Source organism: Nymphaea colorata, chromosome 4 (genome assembly GCF_008831285.2).
Source record: "Nymphaea colorata isolate Beijing-Zhang1983 chromosome 4, ASM883128v2, whole genome shotgun sequence".
NCBI classification, from domain to species: Eukaryota; Viridiplantae; Streptophyta; class Magnoliopsida; order Nymphaeales; family Nymphaeaceae; genus Nymphaea; species Nymphaea colorata.
This window is the reverse complement of record NC_045141.1, coordinates 1,204,982-1,231,659: the sequence shown is the minus strand read 5'-3', so window position 1 is coordinate 1,231,659 and position 26,678 is coordinate 1,204,982. Positions and strand designations below refer to the sequence as shown.

Sequence of the window (26,678 nt, the reverse complement as noted above, 5' to 3'; positions counted from 1 at the left end):
GAAAGGGAAGGGCCCGACGACTGTTTCCCCTTTTGTCTGAGCGGCGGCAGTGACCCACTGCCGCTTCTTCCCCCCCCCCCCCTTTTTCTTAAACTAGCATTACCGACGGTCGACAAAGCTGGTATTCCGGCCCCAGGTGGGCCCGCCGGCACCCTTCTTTCTTTCTCTGTTGGGTTGAGCAGGGAGAGGACCCGATGCTGTCCCTTTCTCTTTTCAACTTTTTTTTTAACACAAAACAACGTTTGCCAAGCAAAACCTAAACTGTTTTTGTGAAATCCAACCCTGCAGCACACTAGCATGCACTTTCCTACAATAGACGACGTGAAGAGAAAAACAGGAGAAACCCACTATACAAAGGGAATCGTATAGAGAAACAGGGAGGAAGAGGGAAGACAGCAGCGGAGTCAGAAAAATTCGTTGAAAGGGTACTTGTTTAAAAATACTCATATATATATATATATATATATATATATATATATATATATATATATATATATATATATATATATATAACGATATGTATTTAAGATTCTTCTTTAAAAGATTGAGTCATGGTGTGGCTATGCCACTGGGGGAAGAGAGATATACCAAATGAAAAGAGCTTTTATGTTTCAACAATTCAAGCCTAAAAACATATATTTTCTAGGTTGAAAATCAATTGTCCTGAAATGGAAATGTTTATGAAATTTTCAAATAGATTCCGACAACATCTAGCCCTCTTCGTCTCAGTAATAGAGAGAGAGGGACACATTTGAGAGCTCATATATGAAATGTCTGATCCACAGGACAGATGGTTTTGAGAATTCCATTGCAATCTGGCAAAAAAAGCTGTCTGACAAATACCACTCTCCCTTTCTCTTGCTTATATATATATATATATATATATATATATATATATATATATATATATGTTACGTAAACTCCAACCGAGTAAATTGCTCGACTGGTTTGAACCGTTGCCTCTCCCTTTTAATTAAAAAATGAAAAGCCTATCTATTTGAGATGGGAGAGGCCATCACCTCCTCCATCATTGTGGGTAAGTTGCGCCTTCTGGTGACGATGGGAGGTGACAGCCTCCCCTAACAGTGAAGAACAAATACCTCTTACCTTTGATTGTAGATCTTTTTGATCAGTTAGGTGGAGCTCGAGTATTTTCCAAGTTGGACCACAGATCGGGATATTGGCAAGTTCGCATTGTTGACAGCGATGAGCCGAAGAAAATTGGTGTCACTTGCTACGATGCCTTTGAATTCTTGGTAATGCCGTTCGGGTTGACGAATGCCCCAGCCATTTTTTTCGACTCTAATGAACAAGATATTATATCCATACTTAGATAAGTTCGTGGTAGTCTACCTTGACGATATTGTATTGTACAACAGCTCAATAGGAAACTATGTCGAACACCTACGGACAGTGTTCAAGGTGTTGAAGGAAAACGAACTATATGTGAAGCGCGAGAAGTGCTTATTTGGCCAACAAGAAATCTGTTTTCTTGGTCATATTGCTGTAGATGGACATAGAAAAGGTGAGAGCTATTCAAGACTGGAAACCGCCAACCAATGTACCAGAGTTGCATTCCTTTCTCGGCTTGGTGAACTACTATCGGCGATTCATTGAAGGGTATTCTTTGATAGTTGCACCCCTCACTGATTTGCTAAAGAAGAACCAAACTTGGGCTTATGAAGAACTTGAAGAAGATGCCTTTGAGAAGTTAAAGAGGGCCCTGACGTAGAAGCCTGTGCTCGGGTTACCCGACCACACGAAGAAATTTGAAGTCCGGACAAATGCATCAGATTTTGCTATTGGTGGAGTGTTGATGTAGGATGCTCACCTAGTTGCCTTAGAAAGTAACGTACATGGAGGCATTACTTGTTGGGAGCTCAGTTTGTGGTGAAGACTGATAACATAGCCACATGCTACTTCCAAACTCAAAAGAAGCTAAGCCCAAAGCAGGCCCGATGGTAGGAATTCTTTGCGGAATTTGATTTCGCCTTGGAGTACAATGCAGGGAAAACAATCGTCGTAGCCGACGCACTAAGTCGGAAGGTGGACGGCGTCATCCCAAGCACAACTTGAAAGTGCTATTCTTAGGTGGATTTGAGAAGGCATGAAGCGGGACCCTCTGGCCAAGCACTTGGTCGAGACAGGGAAAACGTGACGATTCTAGTTGCGTGATGGACTTCTGATGGTGAAAGGCGGAACTCATTGTGGGCTGGCTATCCTCGCCAAGAGAGCAGACACTGGCGCTCCTCGAACGTGGCTATTACTGACCACAAATGCATGATGATGTTGAGGCCTATGTGAAGACTTGCCTTATTTGCCAACAGGACAAGAGAACGAATCAAAAGACTGTCGGCCTTCTGGAGCCTCTTCCTATTCCAGAACGTTCATGGGAATGCCTCTCCATGGACTTCATCGTCAGCTTACCCAAAGTTGACGGCTTCAGCTCCATCCTTGTGGTTGTGGATAGATTTTCAAAATATGCCACCTTCATTCAAGCCTCTAAGGAATGTCCCGTAGAGAAGACGACAGAGTTATTTGTGAAGCATATAGTCAAGCACTTGGGTGTGCCGAAAAGCATTGTAAGTGACCATGACGCCCGCTTCACAAGGAAGTTTTGGCGCGAAGTATTTTGTTTGCTGGGTTTAGATTTATTATTCTCAACAAGTTTCCAACCGCAAACTGATGGCCAAACTGAACGAATCAACAGATTGTTGGAACAATACCTTCGACACTATGTCAGCGTGAATCAAAAGATTTGGGTGAAATTGTTGGATGTAGCTCAATTTTGCTACAATTTACAGAAGAGCAAGTCTTCTAAACATAGTCTATTTAAGATAGCTACTGGACAGCAACCGTTGATGCCTCATACCCTTGCAGCCCAAGAAAAGGATGACCTACTTTGGCCTACCAATTGGTTCGTGATTGGCATGAATAGACAGAGATGACTTAGGTATTCTTACATAAGGCTGCAAAAAAGATGAAGAAATTTGCAAATCGGAATCGAAGCCCAATGGAATTTCGAGTGGGTGATCAAGTCCTCATGAAGCTTTATCATGCAACGAGCCCCACCCACCAAGTGAACGGCAGGCCGATAGATGGAAGACTTTCTTCGGCACAAAATAATCTATCTAGGCGAGTTGAAAAAGTACCAAGTGAAGTGGATAGGCGAACAAAACCCAACCTGAGAGTATGCATTCCGTATGAAGCAGCGCTACCTGCCTATCATGAAGCCGCTGGCGCCGAGGATGGGCGCTTGATTTGAAGGGGGGAGCCTATTCCTCTGTGTCTAAGAGTTTGTACAGTCCTTTGCTTCGTTTTGCAATGTACTTATTTGCTTATGTTGAGTCATTGCTTATGCTTGTTTACTTGTAAGGGATTACCCTCCCACTGGTTTAAGTGTCATGTCTTGGGATTCTTTGTTTTGGGTGGTCGGCATGAGAATCCTGTAAGCGGTTTCGGCCATCCTATGTAAGCAAGTTGAGATCATTCTCCTTTCTTACATTCTCTCGTGATGTACAAGTTTTTCAAGTTGAATACATTGCGAGATTTCTTTATTCACAAAAGCTTTCTTTATGCACTTGTTTTCTAAAACAACCTTTCGCCCCTTTCGGTGGTTTGAAGGCTGACGGCAATTAGGTTCTTGCCGTGCCGCACGAGCTGAAGGAGTCAGCCCATGACAGAAAGACCTTCTTCCCTGCCTCCATTTCTGGTAAAAATCAATAAAAAAAAGCTATTGATGGTATCATCCCCTCACCACCCGGTAGTCTGCCACCTTGCCGTCACTGGTAGGTCCATTGGCCACCACCTTGGCCTCAGCGGCGAGGGGGTGATGCTTCCCTCTTCTCGCTAATGGGGAAGGAAGTGTCGCCTCCCCTTTCCTCCAGCGCTCGAGCATTTTCTTTTAATGTTTGTGGGCTGTCCGTGTGGATTGCCCACACGAGCTGGGCAAAAACTCTCAATCGGTGTTTAGAGTGATAAAAGACTATATATATATATATATATATATATATATATATATATATATATATATATATATATATATATATAAACTCAATGAGGCGAAGTGAGACATTTAGCATATCAAGAAAAGGTTCATATTGGCTTGTAAAATGCTGTCAAATGAAGAGAGATGGTTTCCCATTGTCCTCAACTTGCAACTATTAGAAACAAGTTCCTTTTGCATGACTACATATAGAAGCTATGGACCATTCACCCTTGGATAGGTAGTGTCCATGGGGCAAAGGGGCTGCAATGACAATTTTCTTTCTCTCTCGCTGTGTATAAGCCAGACACCCTGTGAAAGAGGCTTCCATGGACAAACGAGAGAGAGGGGATGCCATCATGCAACCCTCCACCATCAGAGACACATATACACTCTGTGTGTGTGTGTGTAAGAGAGAGAGGACAGTATCTGAGCGAGAGAGAGACTCTGTCCAGGAGTGACTTGGAAGCTTGGAATCTTCATAGGAGAGGGGGAGAGAAGCTTTCGATGTAGAAAAAGTCCAAGAACACAAGAAATGTGTATCACTTCATGTTTATTTTTCTAATAAAAACTGAGAGGTGTCACTTTATATTTATTCCTCTAAATAAACAAAAGAGAAGAATGTGACTGAGGCATAGGCCTCACGCATGATGAACAGATCATGGGAGGCATGCACTTCACCGATGCCTCAGGCCATATGCGCCTCAATACAATGCCTTGCCTGGAGGTATGTACTTTTAATAGCACTATATATATATATATATATATATATGTGCGTGTGACTTTTGTTTTTGACACAATGAAACCGAAGTACCTACCAGACCTCCATATACCAGATATTAATTGCAATCATCTATGTTGTCAATTCCAATGAGATTAGATGATGGAGATAAAGTTGTAAATATCAATTTCTTTAAAAGTCCAAAATGCCTTTCAAAAGAAGAGAGAGCAAAAAAGAGAGGAGAAAAACAAATAAACCTCCTTAAATAAAACCCTTCATCTTGTTTCAGGGGTATTCACTCTTAAAACAACTAAACTTCTATATTTACAACTTCATCTCCATTGTCTACTCTCTATGAAATCAAGGGCCTATAACAAGTTTGGTGTGTGTGTTTGTGTGTGTAGATAGATAGAGAGAGAGTAATGAAAACCAGACTCTCCAATATGCACACCCATAAGTACCTCCTAATTCCTATTGATCACGTTAACGTGGCAAGAAAGATAAAGATATCTCCATAACAGATCTTGCTAATGTGTTATTTTGACATAAGATGTCACTAATGCATCCCATCAATGTTATCTGTATCGTACGATACATATCGTATGTATCAAGATGAACGATACGTTACGCCATAAATTTGCGATACACCCCCTTATCGTACGATACGAGATCAAAACTAAAAATGGGCCGGACGGCCCCTTCTTTGCATATTTTTTTTTAAAACCGACGCTCCTCTCTCTCTTCTCTTCTTTCTAAACATTGCAAGAGACGTGGGAGGGAGAGTTGCATCAAGATTTGCCGGTGAAGAAGCTTTATTTCTCGTTGTGGGAAGCCTCAAGACAGTGGGAAGCTTGGAGGAAGAGAGTTTTTTGGTTTCTAACACCAAGAAGGTAAGAAATAACTCATTTTTTCCATTGAATCATTTATTTCTCTTATTTCGTACATTTATTTGCATGTTTTTACTTGTTTTGTGAAGATATAATGTCGGATCCTGCATGGCAATGGTGTACAAGGGTGAATCCCAAAGATAGGTTAAGAGTTAAGTGCAATTATTCTAAGCAAATCATCTCAGGCGGGATCTCTCGCTTAAAAACCATACAGCTGGTACACACAACGATGTGGCTGCTTGCATTGGCTCCCAAGAGAACTCATTGCCAGCGTATGTAAAGCACCAGTGTATGAAGCTTCTTAATGCAGTGAAAGCAAATAAGATTGAAAAGAAAATGCAAGATGCAGAGGCAGGATATGGGGACCCACATGAAGAGGAAGAAAGTGAAGGTGAAGATGTTGACCTTGAAGAAGAAGATGTTGGTGTCAGTTTGGAAACAGATAAAGGGAAAGACATCATGCATGGAGGTGGTTCTTTTGCAACTGCAACCAGAAAAAGAAGAGGTGCAAGTGCAAGTTCAGTTTCACAAGGACATGGTAGGAGTCATGTTCGTACTGGTGGTGGTAGAGTACCTACTATGAGGTCGAGTAATATGTCTGGTTCGATCAAAATTTTTTTTCCCAATTATACTGCTGCTGGTGCTCAGCCTGAGATTCGTATAGCCATGCAATCAAAAGATATTGTTGAAGCAGCAGATGAAACCATATGAAGGTGGTTCTATGATGCATCCATTCCCTTCAATGCATCAAACCCTTATCATTTTCAGCCTATAGCAGATGCAATTGCTAGTGTAGGCCGAGGGTATAAAATGCCATCTTTTCATAAATTGCGAGGTAAAATTCTCAACAATGTAGTTAGAGATGTCAAGACATATTGTGATGAACTAAAATTGAGTTGGAAAGCTACAGGATGCAGTGTAATGGCAGATGGGTGGACAAACATCAAGAACAGAACATTGGTAAACTTTCTTGTATATTGCCCCCTTGATACTATGTTCTTAAAATCTGTTGATTTGTTTGATACTCCTAAGACTGCTGATGTTTTGTTTGGGTTTTTGATAAAGTTATACAAGAAGTTGGGCCTGAAAATGTTGTGTAATTTATCACTGATAATGTAGCAAATTATAAAGCTGCAGGTGAAATGTTAGCAGCACGATATGAGACATTTTATTGGAGTCCATGTGTTTCTCATTGTGTAAATCTTATGATTCAGGATCTAGGTGAAAGAGATGATATGAAGTTGACAGTTCATAGATGCCAAGAAATCACGAAGTTTATTTATAATCATGCTTATGTCTTGAATTTGATGAGGAAATTCACAAATGGGCTGAATTGATTCGACCTGCACAAACACGGTTTGCTACAAATGTTTTGACTGTGCAGGGTATAGTCAAGCAAAAAACCCCTCTCAGACAAATGTTTTCAAGTGATAATTGGGCTGCATATCCACATGCCTATAAAAGAAAGGCTACGACAGTTGTAGATACCATCTTCGATGCTGACTTTTGGGAATCATGTATGCAGTTATTGAAGATTTGTGTACCTCTAGTGAAAGTCCTCAGATTAGTTGATAGTGAAGATAGACCTTCTATTGGATATCTATATGAGTCTATGGACAGAGCCAAGAAGGCCATTAGAGATAATATGAAGGGAAAAAAAAAAGTTGTACATGCCTATATGGAAGATTATAGATGAAAGGTGGTCTAGACAACTTCATCGCTCACTTCATGCAGCAGCCTACTACATAAATTCTGCAATTAGATATCTTCCCACTTTTAAGAAGGACAGAGAGGTCGAGTATGGCATGTTGGATTGTATTGACGTATTAGTAAGTGATAGTAAAGAACAAGACGCTATCCATATGTCGATCAACAAATATGATACGGCTTCTGGTACCATGGTGAGAGACACAGCAGTTCGATGCAGGACAACTATGCGTCCAGGTATTAGAAAAAGAGACTTTATACATTTTGTTGTTTAGCTTCTATTCTACGTTCTCACATATTTATTCTATCTCATTGTTACTTTTCATCTGTTATTAGATTTGTAGTGGGAAAGGTTTGGGCTTGATTGCCCAGAATTAAAGAAGCTTGCAATTAGAATCTTCAGCCAAACATGTAGTGCAATTGGATGTGAAAGAAATTGGAGTGTATTTCAACACATCCATAGTAAGAAGGGGAATAGGCTAGAACATAAAAAGTTGAATGACCTTGTTTATGTTCGTTATAATATGAAGTTGAGACAAAGGTAAACATTTGTATTTTGTTATACAAAATAGCAAATTCTAATATATATTTTAATTTCTAACAATTTGTTAAAATTTTCTCTTGTTAGGCAACTAGAAACAACATCTACGAGGAAGCATCACACTCAATATGATCATATCTTCATTGACCATTTTGATATATTAGATTCTTGGGTTGAAGAAGAACCATCTGTAATACTTGATGAGGACGATCTTGATTTTTTGAACGTTAGAAACAACAGAGATTATTGAAGGAGAGGCTGAGGGGGGAGTAATGGAATGTTGGTGACATTCCATTTGCAACAAAGGAGATAAAAGAAGCACTTAATGAAGAAAATGAAGATGATGATGCAGATGACGATTGATGAAGCTTTTTGTTTTGAGTTTTGAAAACTATGTCAATATGTTTTGAGTTTTGACTTCTGAACTTATGAATTGTGATGTAATTGAATACTCTTAGGCCGCTTAGTATGTTATTTTGATTTTTGAATGTTTGATTTCTTATTTTAAAATGTGTTGTTAATATGCATACTTCATGTACATGAATGATGAATGTTCCTTTAAATACATTTTTCTTAAATTTTTCTGACTTTTACTAGTTTTTTCAAAAATTTTTCTGATTTTTTTTATTTTTTATAATTTTTTAATATTATTTATAAATTAAAAAAATAATTTTACGATACGTTACGATACAATGTATAAGTCAACCTGACCGATACAGCAGTGATAACATTGCATCCCATACTACTTCAAAAACTTTCATCATATAAGCCATCTGTGAATTGTTAAATGGTATAGAACTCTTAGGCAGAACTTGGAAAAAAGTTGGTACTCTAAATGTGAAAAAATGTATTCACGATATCAGACTCGAAATCCGGAAAGTTAGCGAGTCCTTCCTGTTTTCCTCCCCGACATTTGTATTATCTTATAGAATTCCACCGGACTCTCAAGAAAGAGGGTCACAAAACAAAACAAATATACAACAAAATAATCAATCGTGCAGCTAGCCTTTCTGGATTTGATGTTAACAAATTGGCACCATAATGAGAAGCAAAGACTAGAAACTAACAACTTAAAGCAGCCACTCATAACCTCAGAAGATGAAGACATAGTTCACAGATGGCTAGAAATAGTCTTCATTCACCTATTCAAGGAAAATACAATCCTGAAGAAAATTTCCCAGGGTGGCTACATCAAGGTCTGGTAAATTCAAGACCCATTGAATGGTAATTAGAGACCAACTTTAAGCTCATTCTGTAGGATTAAGAGCTGATTGAAGCACTTCTTCGAGGTATTTTTCTGCAGCTGAATATTGCCTCCTTTTATCCTCAATAGCCAACGCAGCAAGGGCTTTGTCCTGACAAAAGAAAAGGAAAGGAATGTTTTAACCATGCTGGCAGCAAGACAGCAATCACAATAACAATTAAGGGACCAAAAGATTACAGGAGGCAAGTCTTGATAGCTGCGCAATGTGTCCAAGATGGGCCTTGTCTTTTTCTCCAGGTCTTTCTTGTGCTCAGCCATTTCCATCAGCACACCATGACTGACCTCTGGTGTGTATCCCACACGTTTTAGCAAGGCCTGCTTGAGAGTAAACTTTTGAGTGGACTTAACAAACCAGTGACTCCAAGGAAATTGAGAAAGTGCAGATAAAGAACAGAAAAGTCTAAAGACCAAGAAGATAAGGTACAGACAAACATTGCAATGGAAGAAAAAAAACACCCCAAATCAATCTTAGCTTTTCCATGTTAAAACTCCCTGATCCTATGTGTTTTCTCTTATTTTCTGGTATTTTTTAGATTTTGTTGCATATTCATGTAGCGTTACCATACATATATCTGCACCCAAGTGGAGATAGCAATAAATAATCGCTACATCTAACACCAACAGCTAAGTTAACTTAGAAAGAATTTAGTTTGTACAAATAACTCCAAACAGATACGGGCACGTACAGACAACAAAGATCAATGTTATCAGAACCAAATTCTAAATCAGATTGTGCAACAGAATGATTCAGCAAAGAGCCAAATCAGGCTGCCTTCAGAACCATATCTGAATTGGCAAAAAATCATTATTATATCTGTAAGTTTGAAGTTCAAAATAAGAAAATAATTCAAATATATTAAAGAAAACAATAAGAAATGAATAAAACATGAAACATGGCACCATGGATTGGGAACCAAATTAAATCAATTTAAAGCTAATTTGGTTTGAATCCGCCAATTCAGGCTGACTTTAACAAGACCAACCTAATAGACATACTTTTATACATTTTTGCATTGGTGTTCAAGGGTTTGCATAACACCCAAACTATGCTAAAACCTGATTTTGCAGGTTTTGACAAAACTTGATTTACCTATCAGGGCGACTGCATTTTTTTTTTTTGGGGGGGGGGTGGGGGGGGGGGGGGGGGGGGTGGGGTGTGTGTGTGTGTGAAGGGGGTGTTGATTTAAGAAGGCATCTGGTCTTATTGGATTAATCTATAGGGAATTCTTTGAGAAGTGTGGGGTGAGGGATACTGCAATGCATTAGTGGCCAAGCCTGTATCAACCACCTGTCTAATGTCCCTGCAGAGGTAGCTCCCTTGCTAGATGAGTTTCAAGATGCCCTACCTGATGAGCTTACAGATAGTTTACGACCCAAGCATACGACGTAGCATGCCCTTGTTTTTATTCCAGGGCTAGCCAGCCAAATCAACCTGCATACCACATCAACTCTGCAGATCATCCAAAGTTGCAAAGGTAGGTAGGGGAGTTACTATGCAAGGGCTACATTTGTGAAAGTGTCAGCCCCTGTGCAGTTCATGCCCTACTTACACCTAAGAAAGATGGGTCCAACCATATGTGCATAGATAGTCAGGTTATAAAGCACATCACGGTCAAATACCACTTTCCCATATCATGCCTCGATGACATGCTTGATATGTTGTCTGGTGCCTGTGTTTAGAATTGATCTTAAAAGCAGCTATCACCAGACTCAGATTTGATATGAGAATAAATGGAAGGCAGCATTTAAGATGCGTGACAGGTTGTATGAGTGGCTGGTTATGACGTTTGGGCTGTCCAATGCCCAAGCACGTTCATGAATGTTATGACTCAGCTGTTGCATCCATGTCTAAGCAAGCTTGTCATTGTGTACTCTGATGATATTGTCATTTATAGTTAATCTGTGTCAAACCATCTTCCCATTTGCAGCGTGTTTTTGAAATATTGAGAAAAGAAAAATTGTTTCCAAATGTTAAGGAATGTGATTTCCTAACTAATTTGGTTTTTTTAGGTTTCACCGTCTCTCCTGAAGGGGTTAAAGTAAATGCCTCAAAGGCCCAGGCAATAGTGGATTGGCCAGTCCCCAAGATGCTTGGAGAGATCAAGAGTTTCCATGAGTTGGCCTCCATCTATTGGCGCTTCAGGAATTTTAGCACAATTATGACGCCCATTACGGAATGCCTTAAGGGTGCCAGCTTTTCATGGAGCCTTGCAGCCCATAGGACCTTTAAACTAGTCAAAGAAAAGATTTCCACTGTAATTTCACCATTCCCTGACTTTTCAAGTTTCTGAAGTGGATGCCTCCAATGTAGGTATTGGCATTGTGCTGAATCAAACAGCAGGCCCATTGCCTTCTTTAGTGAGAAATTGGCTCAGGCCAAATACCAATATTCTACATACAATCTTGAGTTTCATGTAGTTATTTAAGCCCTAAGGTATTAGCATCACTACCTAATTTCAAAGGACTTTGTTTTATATGCAGATTATGAGTCTTCAAAGCTTTTGAATAGCCAAAAGAAGCTCAGGGCCAGACATGCCAAATGGGTCAGTTTCCTATAGGAAGATACTTTTCCTATCAAGCATCAGTCTGGCATCCTCAACAAAGTAGCTGATGCTTTAAGTAGAAAAAACAGCTGTCTTACGTCTTATGTCTATTCAGCATCTTGGATTGGAATATTGTAAAGATTTGTATCCTACACACCCTAATTTCCAAAAGATTTGGAAAGACTATATTTCAAACTCAGCTGCTTCCAATTCATCATTCAATACTTTTAGTAGTTTGATGTATGATTTGTATATATAAATGTATATATGTATGCATAGGTTTTTATGTTTTTATTTTTTATTTTTTATTCTTATTTTTCTCTTATTTTTCTTTGTATTTTTCTGTCTTTCTTTTTCTGTTTTGATCAGCTAGGAGAACTAGCTGTTGGGCTGCTCCCAATGGCTAGATTTCTAGCCGTTGGAAGCAGTCCCAACAGCTAGTTTCTTGAACCTTTGTTCTTTCTTTTTCTTCTATAAATATGGGACTTGGGTTCCTTACCTGTTGTAGGCTTTTAGGCCTCGTTGTTGTATATCCTTTGAGATTCAATACAAGTTCTTTTCACCTCTAGTTTGAGGTTTCTCCTTGTGTGACTTCTTGGAGTGGCTGGTATCTTCAAGAGTGTAACTCTTGAAGTGTTTCTACTATCAAGGTTGGGCCTGGTCTTCAATTTGTATGTCTACTGGAAAATTCTAAATTCAAAGGGAACTGCCCAACAAGTAAAAACACACAAGTTAAATTAAATGTCAAAAGAAATTTGTTTTTCTATATGGTGCCACAACATTATGTAAAGGGAGATATTTGTTTGGAGCATATTGTTCACGAAAGTAAAGCAGTGGACATTGTCCTTGGTTGCTGGCAGCATGCCTTTGTTTCTAAGTCAATGGCATTTTATAACCATGCTGGTAATTTTTGTGGTAGGATCTTATCTTGTGGAAGCATCACTGTTTGTGATTACAGGCTGCCATGTTTAGAGTAAAGTAGCTTGAACCGTTCCAGCAGCACTGGTACATAAGAAGCAAATCATCTTAAATAACGACCTGGGTTTTCAAGGAAACCTATGACTTGTTAAAGATTCAATCTACTTATCAATATGCTTGGTTTTCTTTCGGACTTTATTCTTATTTGCATTTAAATACAAGATTCCTTTCAACTTCATGCATCATTTGTCTTTGTTCGAACGGATTATTCAATTGCCAAATAGGTTAGAGATAACAATAATTAATTTTTTCATATTTATACAAGAAACTATTTCTGAAACACATCTATCTAGCACTACAATGAACAGGCTTTTGTTACGTAATTTATTAGTAATACCCATCTTTTGGACTGCTTTACCACCATTGTAAGTGAAGTTAGCAGCAAGCAAGCATCCAAAACAGAACAATTTTTTCATGCACTTTGTTTCCAGTGCATTGTTCACAGAATCCGCAATCAAAAGTTGGTGTGAATAGCAAGTTGGAAAAACAATAATATGTTTGGTAAGGAAATTTACCTTACAATTAGTATGTTGTTGCATATACTGTCGTTCCTTGGAGACCATTATTGACAAGTTTGTCTGCCAATGTCGCATTTGATTATCACAGCCAGCCATGTCATCCTCCAACTGTGCAAGCGTTCTATTTCAAAAAGAAACATGTTAATGCCTAAGAGAAGCATATTTCTTACCTCTGTTGTAAACCAATCATCCCAATACTGTAAATTTGAAATCAACTGGCCTTGTCGGTCACTGTCTTCATTACTCATGTAGCATCAGATCTTTAAGTGATTTTACTGTTTGCGTCCAATTCACTGAGAATAGGTAATAAGTGGTAACTAGCATGACAAGGTAGCAGTGTCTTAGTGGATAGATCTTTGTTTTGAAGCCTCCACAGGGTACACTATAGGTTGGCTACTAGAGAAAGAAAACATGAACAATTGATTCATGTACATGCACAGATATGCATGTTCTGCAGGGGCTACATGCACGCATACTTGCTTGTACTTCCTGTGACCCAGGGCAAAGCTAAAATTGAAGATCCTTTTTGATATTTCTGTAAAGCAATTCTCCACAAACATCAAATTTGGTGGTCATCAGCTTGGTCTAAAAAATTTTGACCATATAAGAGGCGAAATTCCCTGAACTGATATCTAGTTATGCTGGTCAGTTGAATAACCAAATTTAAAGTAGACATAGGAAAAAATACACCTTCACAATAACCTCATCACATCAATTGTTGGCACCATGGTACCAAATTAAACTTATGTTGCGCTTCTCAACAAAAACAAAAAATAAAGGACATACTGCGAACAGAACTAGACAATCTAAAATAAGCCACAAAAAGGACCTTAGACTGGCAGATGACAGATCATAATTGTGCAGCCAGATATATTATATTTCAAAATTCCAAAACCATAACCTGAAACAAAGAGTGGTTGTACTGCATCCTAACCTTTTCAAATAAGTCAGCCTTGCAATGGCCTTTCTTGTGTATTCAAGAAGAACTTTAGACTCTTTTTGAACTTTGGATCTTTTCTCTTCTACGTCAGTTTTCCTTAGTGAGATATCTGCCATTGCTACAAGAAAGCTAAACATTATACAAAAGTTCAGCTTTGAGTTATCAAATGAATACCAACAGTGGAGGATTCCTCTCAGAAAACAATACTTGCCTACTCATCTCAGTGTCCCTTGTGTTTAACAGATTTGCAACATTTGCAAGAACCTGGGCAGATGCCACAGCACTTGCTGACAGATTCTCACGCGCCAAGCCTACACTTTCTAGAATTTCTCTTATTCGTGCAGCTGCAAAAGGTAAACAAACATACTTTATTCACCTATGAAACCAGTGCTAAAAGCATACTTGTTTCCTTTGAAAACTTACAAAAGTGCTCGATGAAAAATATAAGAAAACTGGAGAGGATAAGCTTCAATCTCCAAATATTTAGCTCATCTTTCCTCATAATTGGTTAACATGCATGAAAAATATGGATAGCAGAAGCGAAGCAGGACAACTTCTGTGAATAGTTGAATAAATGAATTTTCTGTTTCCATTTTGTCAGAAACATCATTAGAACAACAACTGGGCTGCTGCAGATCCTAGCAGCATTCAAAACTTAAATAACCAAAAAACTGAATATCTAGATGGCTTTAATTTGGTAAATCCTAAACCAGTGGAGAAACATTTACATTCCCACCTCCACTAAAATTGTTAACCATTACCTTTTCTTGGTCACTTCTTCTTCAGTTATGGAGCTGCCCAATCTTTTCTTACCATTGTAAAATACAAATCAAATGCAATAAACATCAATACTACAGTCCAGTTCTTGAAGAAGTCAATTGAGACATACAATGAAAACTTCACTCTTTAACATCGACAAAAAGCAATGGGATCGAAAGAAAGATTTAAAGATGCTATAACTAGTAACAGTGCCAGCATATGAATACAACCTTGCTAAATGAAACCAACCTAACCCAATAGCGGCAATGGTTCAACAGTTTGACAAGTTTCTAATGCGCCACACATACAAACAAAAGAAATACCAAAAAAAAATCAAAATGAATATAACTACGAACCCTGTGAAGGACATTAATGGTTCTAGCAGCATAGTAAGCGTAGGCATCATGGGCGAAGGCTTCACATAAAACTGAATCTCCTTGATTACGATTTATGCAGATTCAACTCGATAGCCGCAATGGTTCAACAATATTACAAGCTTCGCTTTGCACATGCACAGTGGATGAGCCATATTGACCACCTAGAATCGACATATTCGTTTCATCACTGAACTGATTACCCATTCATTGCCTAGGTTCTAAATTATTTTATTACTGTTTCTCAAATCTCTATGCTCTGTATTTTCCTACTGCATCAGATGTAAGCAGTCAAAAACACGTTATTTCTCCAAACTCAAAGGCAACAGTAACAACTTCCTCTGAAATGATTATAACGACAATCTATCACATATTCTACACAAACACCATCAGATACGAAATCCTTGCAAATAAAAAACGAAATCATACACAAACAAAAGGGAAAGGGAAAGGGAAAGAACGACTTGCGCCGAAGGAAATGATGGCAAGCATTTCCAGAAAGAAGGGAAACCCTCACCTTGAGAGCGATACTCGGCAGCCTTCTGGCGGAAGTCAGCGGCGACAATGGTGGTAGAGCGAGTTCGGGCCTGCGAGGCGGTCGCGATGGCCTGCAGGTGAGAAGCACTTGCCGGCGTCAGCTCGAATGCCGGGGCATCTTTTCCCGCTACCTCGAACTGCGCGGCGATCCACGCCTTCAGATCGGCGACCCGCGATCCTTCGCCGGAGGCCGCCGGATTGGACAGCGAGGCGTGATCCCTCATCCCCCTTTGTGTCTTCGGTCGCGCGTGGACAAGAACACCAGCGAAATCCGATCAAGAGCATGGGTCGGGACTGCCGGGGAGTCCTCCCAGTTGAGGTCACAATGGGGTAATTTGAAATTCAAGACGCCCAAGTCCGTACTGACGCCCAGTTTTGTGCACGACCCACGTGCACAAAATATCAAAAGAATTTAAGAAGCAAGACTTCCCACGAAATGAAGTGCATGATGGGACCGGTGTCTAAGACCCTACGTTGGGGTATCATGTGCGGTACCTTAATAGATTCATAAAACATTTTTTAATATGTTACATGAATCTGCCCTGAGCATGAAGCTATATTCTACAATAATTATACAATGTTTTCCTTATCAAACAGACCCTAAAGACCCCTAAAATTGATGGACAAGTATGCCTGTTTGGCACATGTGGTCCCACATCTAAAATTGGGGTGTCTTTCTTATGCCAAATTGTGGAAAGATAAATCTATCCTTCCCAACCCTTACATTTCTCATCTATTGTTTTGGAGCAACATGTTGACATTTCTGACCAAACCAATGAAGAAGAATTTCTTTTTCCACCCATAACTTGGTGAGATTGCACAAATCGATGTTGATTTTGCAATCGGCGCCTCGACATAGTGGAGCTAAGGAGAGCAAAAGAGATGATGATGCATCCTCAAGCTAGATAGAAGAAGAAAAAAAAAATACAAATGCTTTAAAACCATTGAAGAAGATAAAAGATATGGACATTATTGATGGTAACTACCATTGGTGGCAGATTGTCTCAAATTGTGGCAAATGATACGATACTTCATGAGTGGTATCTTCCATATCCAAAAGTGTAGGGCAAGTGCCAATGTGGAAGAAAAGAAGAAGCAGCTAGGGGAGTAAGGTGTTTGATGCCACATTCGATTGTCCACCCACCCCCACAATTTAATGCAAGAGAAAACCGTGCCACTTTGGCAACTTCTAAATTCCAAGCCAATTGTCGCACGTGACAGAAGACGAACTTCGTACCAAACATCACATAAAAGAGGTTGAAACTATGTTAAGGAGCAGAAGCTGTAGTTGAGTTGCCAACCACATAAGCAACCTTTTATTTGGCCTTTATACCTGTGACTTACTAAACAAAGGCACAGGGCTAGAGTAGCATAGGGCTTTGCCACGCAAAGTCTAACAGCCTGGTGGTCACTAAGCATTTGTTTTATGCAATAGATTTTGAGATGTAGCTCTAAGAGCAAAGGTCCTAGCATAGTTTATGGCCATTATGCTTCATTCACCATGCAAGCACCTCCGCCAAGTGGGAAGTGTTGTACTTCGAGGAAAAAAAGGTTGCCCTTTGGAGAAAATGATGCCAAAAAGGAAAATTCATTCGTCTTTGGAATGAATGTTAGAGCATTCTGTAGGAGGCCAATTCAAAGGGCAAGAATATAAAAAAAAAAAATCGAGACAATGAAAAAGAACAATGAAACATGTGTACATGGAAGATGAAGAATGCTCTAGTGATATTTCTAGAGCAGCTTGCATATGGAGTAGGTGCAATTCCTTGAAAACCTTAATAAATGATTATGTCTGCGACACAGTTGGTCCATTTGTATGACCACTTATCATTTTTCATTTGCACAACTATAGGTCTTTCAATGAGATTAACTTATAATCACATCTCTAGAGATTTATTTGAATAATTGTCATTTATGTAGTGATGTTATAAACACTAGAAATTTTTTGCTTAGTTAGACTACTATTTTACTCCTAGCTATGTTGTTTTTGAACTGACTGCAAAAGTTATTCCAAACGTGGTGGCCTTGTGCCTAATTCAGAACCAGGCCTATTCCATTTAGATGTCCAACACCTAAAGCTTATGTAATTGTAACCAAGGGTATACTTGCAGGAAATCATGAGGCTTATAGAATAACACATTGGGTCTAATATAGTAACTGCTAGACTCGCTTACGTGTACTTACCTATAAGTATCGTAGGAGCTATGAACCTTAGTTTTATCAAATGAAAAGCTTGATTAAGGATTAACCCCAATTTCGGGAAGGGTTTAGCAGTGTGCGTCACTGTTAACCTAACTTTGATAATCGAGAGACCATCAACTGGTATCAAAGCATGGTGACCCTGGCAGCGTTGGATAGCATGTGTAAATAAGCATAGGACAAGCATAGGGTGATTTCTAATAGAAGGGAGTTGATGGAGAAGAATGTGGGGGGGAGTTGGGCCAGCAATTGACAAATGTCACATAGTGGATGCAAATGCTAGTTGTAGAGAACCAAACCATGACAGCTGTACCGAGGGAGTTGGTGGGCCATGTCAAAGATGAATGGGCCAGGGAATGCCAATGGGAGTCAGGATGCTTCCATTGGAGAAGGTTTCAACCTATGCACCCCAACAACCTTTCATCACACAAGAAATCTAGGTATCCCCCCCCCCCAACCCAAAAAAAAAAAAAAATGAAACATCTTGGGAAGGAATTGGCTACACCAAATTGCCCTAGGTTGATTTTTCAAACGATCCGATGACTTGGGTATTCAAGGCAGAGCACTTTTTTGACTACCAAAATGTATCCACTGATCAAAAGGTAGGGCTGGTAGTGATTCATTTGGAGGAAGTGGCCATTCGATGGTATCAGTGGCTAGTAACCCAATAGCGCAAACCAGATTGGAGGACCTTCACGCAAGCCCTGAGAGGTTCAAGATGCACACCTTTAGACCCTATTGGAGAGCTTCAAATTAGCTAGAGTTGTAAATGAGAAATTGAAGAGATGGAGAAGACCTATGCATGAATTGGAAATGCCCAGAGATGTGTATGGAAGGTCAACAGTTCTTGCGAAGGAGATGGGTGAACTCCTCTATCTTGAATAGTAAGGATAGTCAAACTTTCTTGGTGATGTGCCTCAGTCCAGATCAGATTCAGGATAGGAGGAAGAACGGATTATGCTTTCAATGTGAAGAAAAGTGGGGACTAAGTCATGTATGCAAGAAACTATATATGTATTTGGTAGACGAGAAGGCAAACATCACAGTGGAGAAGCCAGTATAAGAGGACTTTGTAGTCGATGAAGAGCATGGCATAAATGCTACTCTAGAGATATCCTTTCATGCTTTAATATAAAATAATGCACTTAATCTGATGTGATTGGAAGGCAAAATCAAGGGACGAAGGGTCAGTATCTTGGTGGACACTGGATTCACACATCATTTCATATGTGATAGGATTGCGAAGGATTGTTGTTGTTGTGTTGTTAAACATACTAAGTTTTGAGTAGCAGTGAGCAATGACACCTTGCTGACTTGCCAAGGAAAATGCCCAAAGAAATGATAGAAATATAGGACTACCATTTAAAAAGGGGAACTATATCCATTGGCAATGGGGTACATATTTAGTATGGGGAATCCAATGGTTAAGACGATTGGGCAAGGTGGTATGGACTTCAAAAACATGACAATGAAGTTTCAAGAGGGAGAAGGAAGGCAGAGGCATGCATATTTTTCTGATGACAAAAAACCACAGGGAGGATCAAACCTAGGCATTGGAAGTCCTTGTTCAAAAGGACTGAGGCCAGTTTTATTTGAATATTCCGATGTGTTTCAAAAACCAAAAGGGCTACCACCAGCTAGGGCACTAGATCATAAAATAGAGGTGGAACAGAGCATCTCTCATATCAAACTCAGACCTTATCAATATAGGAGAAATTGAAAGGTTAGTAGGCGAAATGCTAAAGGGGGAGTAATAACACCCAACAAGAGTCTTATTAATCCCCAACCCTTCTAGTGAAAAAAAAGGACAACATGTCGTGTTTCTATGTAGACTACAAGGCAATGAATGTTATAACGATTAAGAATCTCTTAATCGGTACCTCATTCCTATCAAAGAAGCTTTTGGATGAAGTCTTTGGGGTAGCAATTTTCACCAAGCTAGACTTGAGATCAAGTCACCATCAGAGTAGCATTGACCCTAAGGATGCTCCAAAAAAGCATTTCAGGCTCATGAACGTCATTATGAGTTTAGAGTAATGCCCTTTGGCCTTACCAATGCTCCCACTACATTTTATGCCCTAATGAGCCAAATATTCCACCCATACTTGTGCAAAAATATTTTTGTATTTTTTGATGATATACTCATTTACAGCATAAGTGAAGAACTGCACCACAAACATGTTAGTAGTGTGCTGCAATTGCTAAGACTCCACAAGCTTTAGGCAACGACTTCTAAATGTGACTTTGGCATGTCCCATGTCACCTATTTGGGTCATACAATTACTTGTACATGGGCATTTATAGAGATTGATAAGGAAGATGCCATAAAGAATTGGCAACCTCCTATCCATGTTAAAAGGATGAGGAACTTTCTCATATTGGAAGGATATTATATAAGATTTGTGAATGATTTCAGGAGAATAGTGGCTCCCTTGATTGATATGATCAAGAGAAACAAATGGGAATAGGATGCAGTCAAGCTACAAGTCTTTGCACAATTGAAAGAAGCTATAACCACAGCCTTTGAATTAGCCCTGCCTGATTTTAGCAAGCAGTTCACTATAGAGACCGATGCAACATATCTTGTGATGAAGCCAATTCCAACTCAAGATGGACATCCCACAGCATACTTCAGCAAAATGATGAGAAAAAAATTCAAAGGTAAGTTAGCCTACGAAAGGGAATTAATTGCATTAGTCATGGCAGTTCAAAAATGGAGGCATTACCGCCTAGAAAGCAAATTTTTTGGTGTATAATGAACATACAACTTGCATTAATATGTATAGCAAAATGTCCTAGTCCCCACCCAGCAAAAATGATTTCTTAGATTGCTAGGATAGAATTTGATGTCCACTATAAAAAAGTTACTGAAAATCTAGTGGCCAATGGACTTTCCCGTAGCATGGAAAATTAGGTGGATGAGTACTTAGGTTTAGCATAGCTATGTACACTGGTTCAAACCACAATTGACTTCTTAAAGGAGTTAGAAAAAGAGCACCAAACATCATCAATAGCAGGAAATTAGAAGGTGACTGGACTCCAATGTAGTCTACACTTATAGGTATGATTGTAGGGTTCTTTATTTGTACTATCATGATAGAATTTTTGTACCCCCCAATCTAATCTCATGGGATAACCACTGTTTCAGTTTCACCATACAGTGGAAGGGGACCTACTAGTGAGTCAGACGTACCTTCTATTGGCCAGGCATGAAATAAACAATACGAGAGTACGTCAAAGGTTGTTTCACATGCCAACAATATAAGTATGAAACATTCAAGCATATTAGCCTACTACAACCTCTGCCAATTCCTTTCTGCATCTGGGAAGATATCTCACTTGAAGGACTTCCAAAATCCAAAGTTAAATTTGTCATCTTGGTTTTGATTGACAAATTGTCAAATATGCCCATTTCATTGCCCTATCCTACTTGTACACAATCAAGGAAGCAACTCGAGCCTTCCAAGAAAATGCAAGCGAGCTCTATGGAATGCTCAAAACAATAGTCAGTGACAGGGATCCCCTATTTCCCAGTTAATTTTGACAAAACTATTTCAAGCTTCAAGGAACCAATCTTAAACTCACACAGCCTATCATCTACAAACAAATGAGATAGAGGTTACAATTAGAATTTTCGAGACTTACCTACAGTACTATGTAGAGAATCAGCCTCACAATTGTACTAGTACCTATCCTAGGCTGAATAGTCCTATAAAACAGAGCTACATAGTCATCTACAAAGTTTTCTTCTTTTGAAATCATCTATAGATGACCATGTCTTAGCCTGTGTCAATTCCAGCCTCAAACTGATTAGTTAGATGATACATACAATCAGTTAGTCAGCCGAGACTGAGTATTGGAAATCATAAATGATTGGATTGTAGAAGCTTTAAACCCAATGAAATAGAAACATGCAAGAAGAGAAGGGACTTGCAGTATAATATTGATGATATGGTTTACTTGAAGAATTTTCCAAAAGGAAAAATACAAAGCAGATCATTTGGAGTACAAAACTTTTCACCATATCTTCAGGCCCTTATAAAATCATAGAGAAGATAGGCCAAGTAGCCTACAAATTGCTGCTGCCAAAAAACAGCTCAATGTGCTCAGTCTTTCATGTTTCAAGGCTCAAACCATGCCATAAACCTGCTCCTCCTCATATTCAACTTCCACCTATAGCCCAGCACAAGAAAATGTCTCTCCTTTTAGAGTATTGCAGTAGAGATCAATGGGCAAAAGTGGCTACTCTTCAACCTCATGGTTAGTGTAATGGCAAGGGGAAGCAGCTCCTGCACCTATTTGGGAAGACTCCTCATTGATTCAAGGTTGTTGTTTCCCTAGCTTCTCACCTTGAGGATAAGTTGTAAATAGAGGGGAGTGTGATTGATGGTAATCAAGGGTATACTTGTAAGAAATCATTAGACTTATAGAATGGCAGATCGGGTTTGATATAATAACTGCTAGATCCATTTACATGTACTCACCTATAAGTATTGCAGGGGCTAGTGAACCCCAGTTTTATCGAATGAAAAGCTTGATTGATGACTAACCCTAATTTGGGGAAGGGTTTAGTAGTGTGTGTGAGTGTTAACCGAACTTTGATAGTCAAGACACTATCATTATGAAAGCTAGATCTTGCAAGGTTGTTGTGAGCCTACCAAATGACCTCTTTGCTCAAACTTTTGAAAATACTAGGAACCTTGAGAATTGTCTGGAACAAGCTCAATTAGAGTGCTCAACTTTACAAATCGTTAAGAGCCATTAAGGTCAGCTCACCAAGCCCTTGACCTAGTAAACCTTAGCTCACTCTAGCCCAAATTAGTTCATGAAGTTGCCATATTTACCTGACCATGATATCAATAGGCCATGCAAAGATCAAGTTAAGTTCACCTCAGTGGGACCTAAAAACTTAGAACTAAGTGATTTTGATTTGCTGAAACCATATTTCAATTATAGGTTGAGTTGTTTGTTTGCACTAGGTCACTCTTACTCTAACTTGGTAGGATTTGAGCTCAATTTGAGCACAACCAGAACAGCTCAAACCAGGCTAGGATCATGTTTATCATATGCATATCTAACTTCCCCTAAGTCAATTTTAGTTAATTCTTCCACAATTTGAGTGCAATTATAGTTTTAAAAATTTAATAATCTTTGCCTAATTTCAAACATGTCATTTACAAATCTTTTGAACTCCAAAACAGCTATTTTTTATGTCATCCCAACCATAAAGGTAACAGTCTTCACCAAAAAAAAAAAGACAAGTGCAATTGGCAAAGGTCTTTATAGTGCCTCTAATCGATAAAGAATCTCTCCTGAACAACCAAGTTAGAACTAAAAAATGATGTTTCTTTGGTCATGTGGAACATGGATTAGCATTATTCTCCCATTAGGACCAGAAGAAGTGCTTTATGAGGATTTCGAGATCAGATATAGAATGTTCTTTTTCCATGCCTCATCAGCCATTTATTTCTTTGAAACAAGAGATCAAAGTGTTCATTTTTTTCCAAAATAGAGTCGCAGCAGCATTTTTTTTCCAAAAATGTCAACAACAAGTAGGGGCAAGTGTCATTTCATGATTGAGGCCATAATAGATGTGGGGTGTCAAGATGGCCTTGGGAACCAAAATCAATGAATGAATGAACTCGTAGCTGCTCCGGTGAACTGGAAGTGGGATACTCATCTTTTGAGCTCAATCCTAGTTGGATATGATAAGATTTTTTTTTGTTTCTTCCATTGGTATGAGATCAGATATAGCTCATTAGAATATTCTCAACTTGAATTAGAGCTGAGATTACCATAATAGTGTTTTCCTAATTTGCCCTTCGTGTTATCTGCATAATGAACTTTTTTAGGACCCATGGTTTTGGAAAAATGTAGATTTTGGGGGCAATACATAGAATTTTGATCTAAAATTTCAAACATAATAGGATTTAATTCTTGTCCATGCCAAATATAGTTAGATTGCCCACATAACTGTTAGAAATGGGTTTTTATGCAAAGGGCGAAATTGACCATTTTTTATACAAACATTATATGTCATTTTTGGAGAACCTGAGTCCTATACCTCATGTACCTAACTCTATGTCATGCATGAGATCCTCAGCCCATGCTTGGCTAAACCTAGGCTGAACCTTAGGTTTAGATCTAGCCTAAGCTACCTTGAACTGAACCTAATTGGTTCAAACATGTGTGAAGCAAATTGATCTATCTAGGACATGACCTACATTTCAAAGGTCAAAATATCTAATCCAAATCTCAATGTCACATTCTAGTTCTGTAATCTACATCTTTTAAAATTCAAATATTCATTTTAGAGCTCTATACTCAAATCTTTGAACCAAATTAAACATCATATGGAGGATCTATCTTTGCACTCTAGATCTAGATCACTAACAATTGTTAAGATGCATTGGATCTAGACACCCCCTTTTTTGTGCCAATTTCATGTGCATTATATGCACACTATGTCTTCATTTCCTAATATATATGCCACATATTTATCTCAATCTCCCTTAGATTTTCATCAGTAGAGCTCGACACTCTTTGTAGAACTATTCAATTCGGTGTGCAGATCAGTTTCCAAGTTTTAGAACTCTTCATGAAGGAAGATGCATGAAATATGAAAAATATGGTTGAAAAATTGGTTTAATACTTGATATTTCACCAAGTTTTTACTTTTTAACCTAAGTTTGACACAATACACTATTTTCAATGTATAAAATTTAGTCTTGTACTGATTTTGGGGCAGATGTTTTTTCTCTCTCCATACCACTATCAAAGGAGTCATTCCTCTCCCCTTCAAGGCACAAATGCTGAGGCTGTTCTACAACATGAGAAATTGAAAATATTCCAACTAAGTGCTTCTTTAGCTGGGCTTTAGTTAAAATATTTTTTTTACTCTTATAGTCTACATTGAGACTTGGCTCAAGTTGCAATAGTGGTAATCCAAGCACTTTGACTCAGACTTGGTTGAGTCATCGAAGTCACCAGGTTCAGGTAGTTTCTTTCTTCTTCCTTTAATTCTTTGTTATTTCATATTTTCTTAGTTTTTCTTCTTCTTGCTTTCTTATTTATTTTTTCCTTGCTCAGTCTAGGATAGTTTGCATTTGGTTCCTATATACTAGGCTGGTTTTCTAGTTTATCTAGTATAGAATTTAATTTCTTGCTCTTAGCTAGTGTGTGGAGGTTAGGTATACCTTCACCTTTCTTCTTTTTTTTTCAGTTTAATTCTTCTTTTTAGTATCATGTTTTTACTAATTTATCTTCCATCATGCATATAGTTTTATTTCCTTAATAATTGTTTTACATTTAAGCATGAATATGCACAAGTTTTGATGACACACTATTGTCTACATGCATGAAACATACATTACAGTTTATTTAGAAGTTAAGTCAAATAGGATCAGTATTATTGTTCTCTTGACAATAGCGAGGATATAAGAAAACTCTAATTCTATTAACATCTAAACAAAAATACTTTAGAACCCATATTTTCTAAAATGATTTTAAAAATTCAAAATTTTGAAATTTTGATTTTTCAAGGATCCTAATACATGATTCATCATGACAAACCCTAGGGTAAACCCTAAATATGAGGTCTATTCTAAGGTTAACACTGAGTCTGATCTTAGAACCTACAACTATGTTCCAAGATAGACCCTAGAATTTTAAACCCTTGGTCGACCTCCCCCTAATTTTAAGATCCTTCATGACCGGATATTGAAGCCTTCATGAGAAGATATCCTAGTTCTTAACCAACATTATACTAAGGTATCCCATATAGTGGAAACCTAGAACCCTAATAGGTCTCATTCTAGTGCTCCACCTAAGACCGAATACTAAAACCACCAATTAGAAATCCTTGAACCTTGGATTTTGTAAACTCTAGATCACACTAGAAGCTTTATTTGATTTGGGTCATTAAATTTTCAAATTTTTCTTGGATGATAATAAGGATCCTTGTTTGAACTTGATTTGGATCAATGAACTTAATATCACACTAGGGACATGGCCTAGCTCTTTAGAACCAAATTGGAAGCCTAACCCTAATTGATCGAACAATATATCTCACCTTTACAAACCAAAATCATGATTATGTGAATCCTAAGTGCATGCATCATGTAGGCTGGGAATGTTTGCATGGATCTAGAATGATAGGGGAATGAACAAGTTATCTTTGTCTCTATCTCCCTCCCATCTCTCTTATTTATTAAACCTAGTATCTGATGGTCCAATTATATTTCTAAAATCAAGTCTTTCAAACTTGCATTTCTACTTTAAGGCATTCAGGAACTTGATGATATTCAAATACTTAAACATTAGATCGATATGGTGTATTCATTGGTCAGATTACCACTAGTAAAAGCTTTAGGACTGGTCAGACTTCATTTCATACTGACAGGTTGTCTTCTGCCTCTTGTGAATATCCCATGCAATATAGTGTAGGTGAGTAGAAATTTTTTTCAATTGATGGTCTACAAGTGAGATGTAAAGTTTTGCATGTTAAAAAAAGGGGCAACCGTGATGGGACCTATCCCTCTTTGACTAGGTTATATTTTCAAATTGTCTAAGCTTTGAATGACATCTAAATTTTAGATTCCAATAGGGTACCAATAAAGAATTAGGTGTGCTTGATTCTTCTTTGCATTAGGATAAAAGTGAGGGGAACTATACATGTACCCATAGAACTAGGATAAAATACAATCCTTGTTAATTTAAGAGTTGT

At 38.5% G+C, this 26,678-nt stretch overlaps 1 protein-coding gene across 2 annotated transcripts; it reads right to left on the bottom strand.

Annotated features, from left to right (window-relative positions):
• Nucleotides 1–8,827: 8,827 nt before the first annotated feature.
• Nucleotides 8,828–16,107, bottom strand: LOC116252325 (AUGMIN subunit 1). 2 transcript variants are annotated; one of them, XM_031626500.2, is made up of 6 exons: nucleotides 15,735–16,107; nucleotides 14,296–14,428; nucleotides 14,079–14,213; nucleotides 13,142–13,265; nucleotides 9,283–9,420; nucleotides 8,828–9,196 (listed from the first exon to the last, which is right to left on the bottom strand). In XM_031626500.2, exons 1-6 carry the CDS (start codon nucleotides 15,976–15,978, stop codon nucleotides 9,089–9,091), a joined length of 882 nt encoding a protein of 293 aa, XP_031482360.1. In that variant the 5' UTR covers nucleotides 15,979–16,107; the 3' UTR covers nucleotides 8,828–9,088. The 2 variants fall into 2 exon arrangements, with proteins under 2 accessions (XP_031482360.1, XP_031482361.1); XM_031626501.2 differs by lacking the exon at nucleotides 15,735–16,107 and having other exon boundaries at nucleotides 14,079–14,202; nucleotides 14,296–14,430.
• Between the last annotated feature and the right edge of the window lie 10,571 nt (nucleotides 16,108–26,678).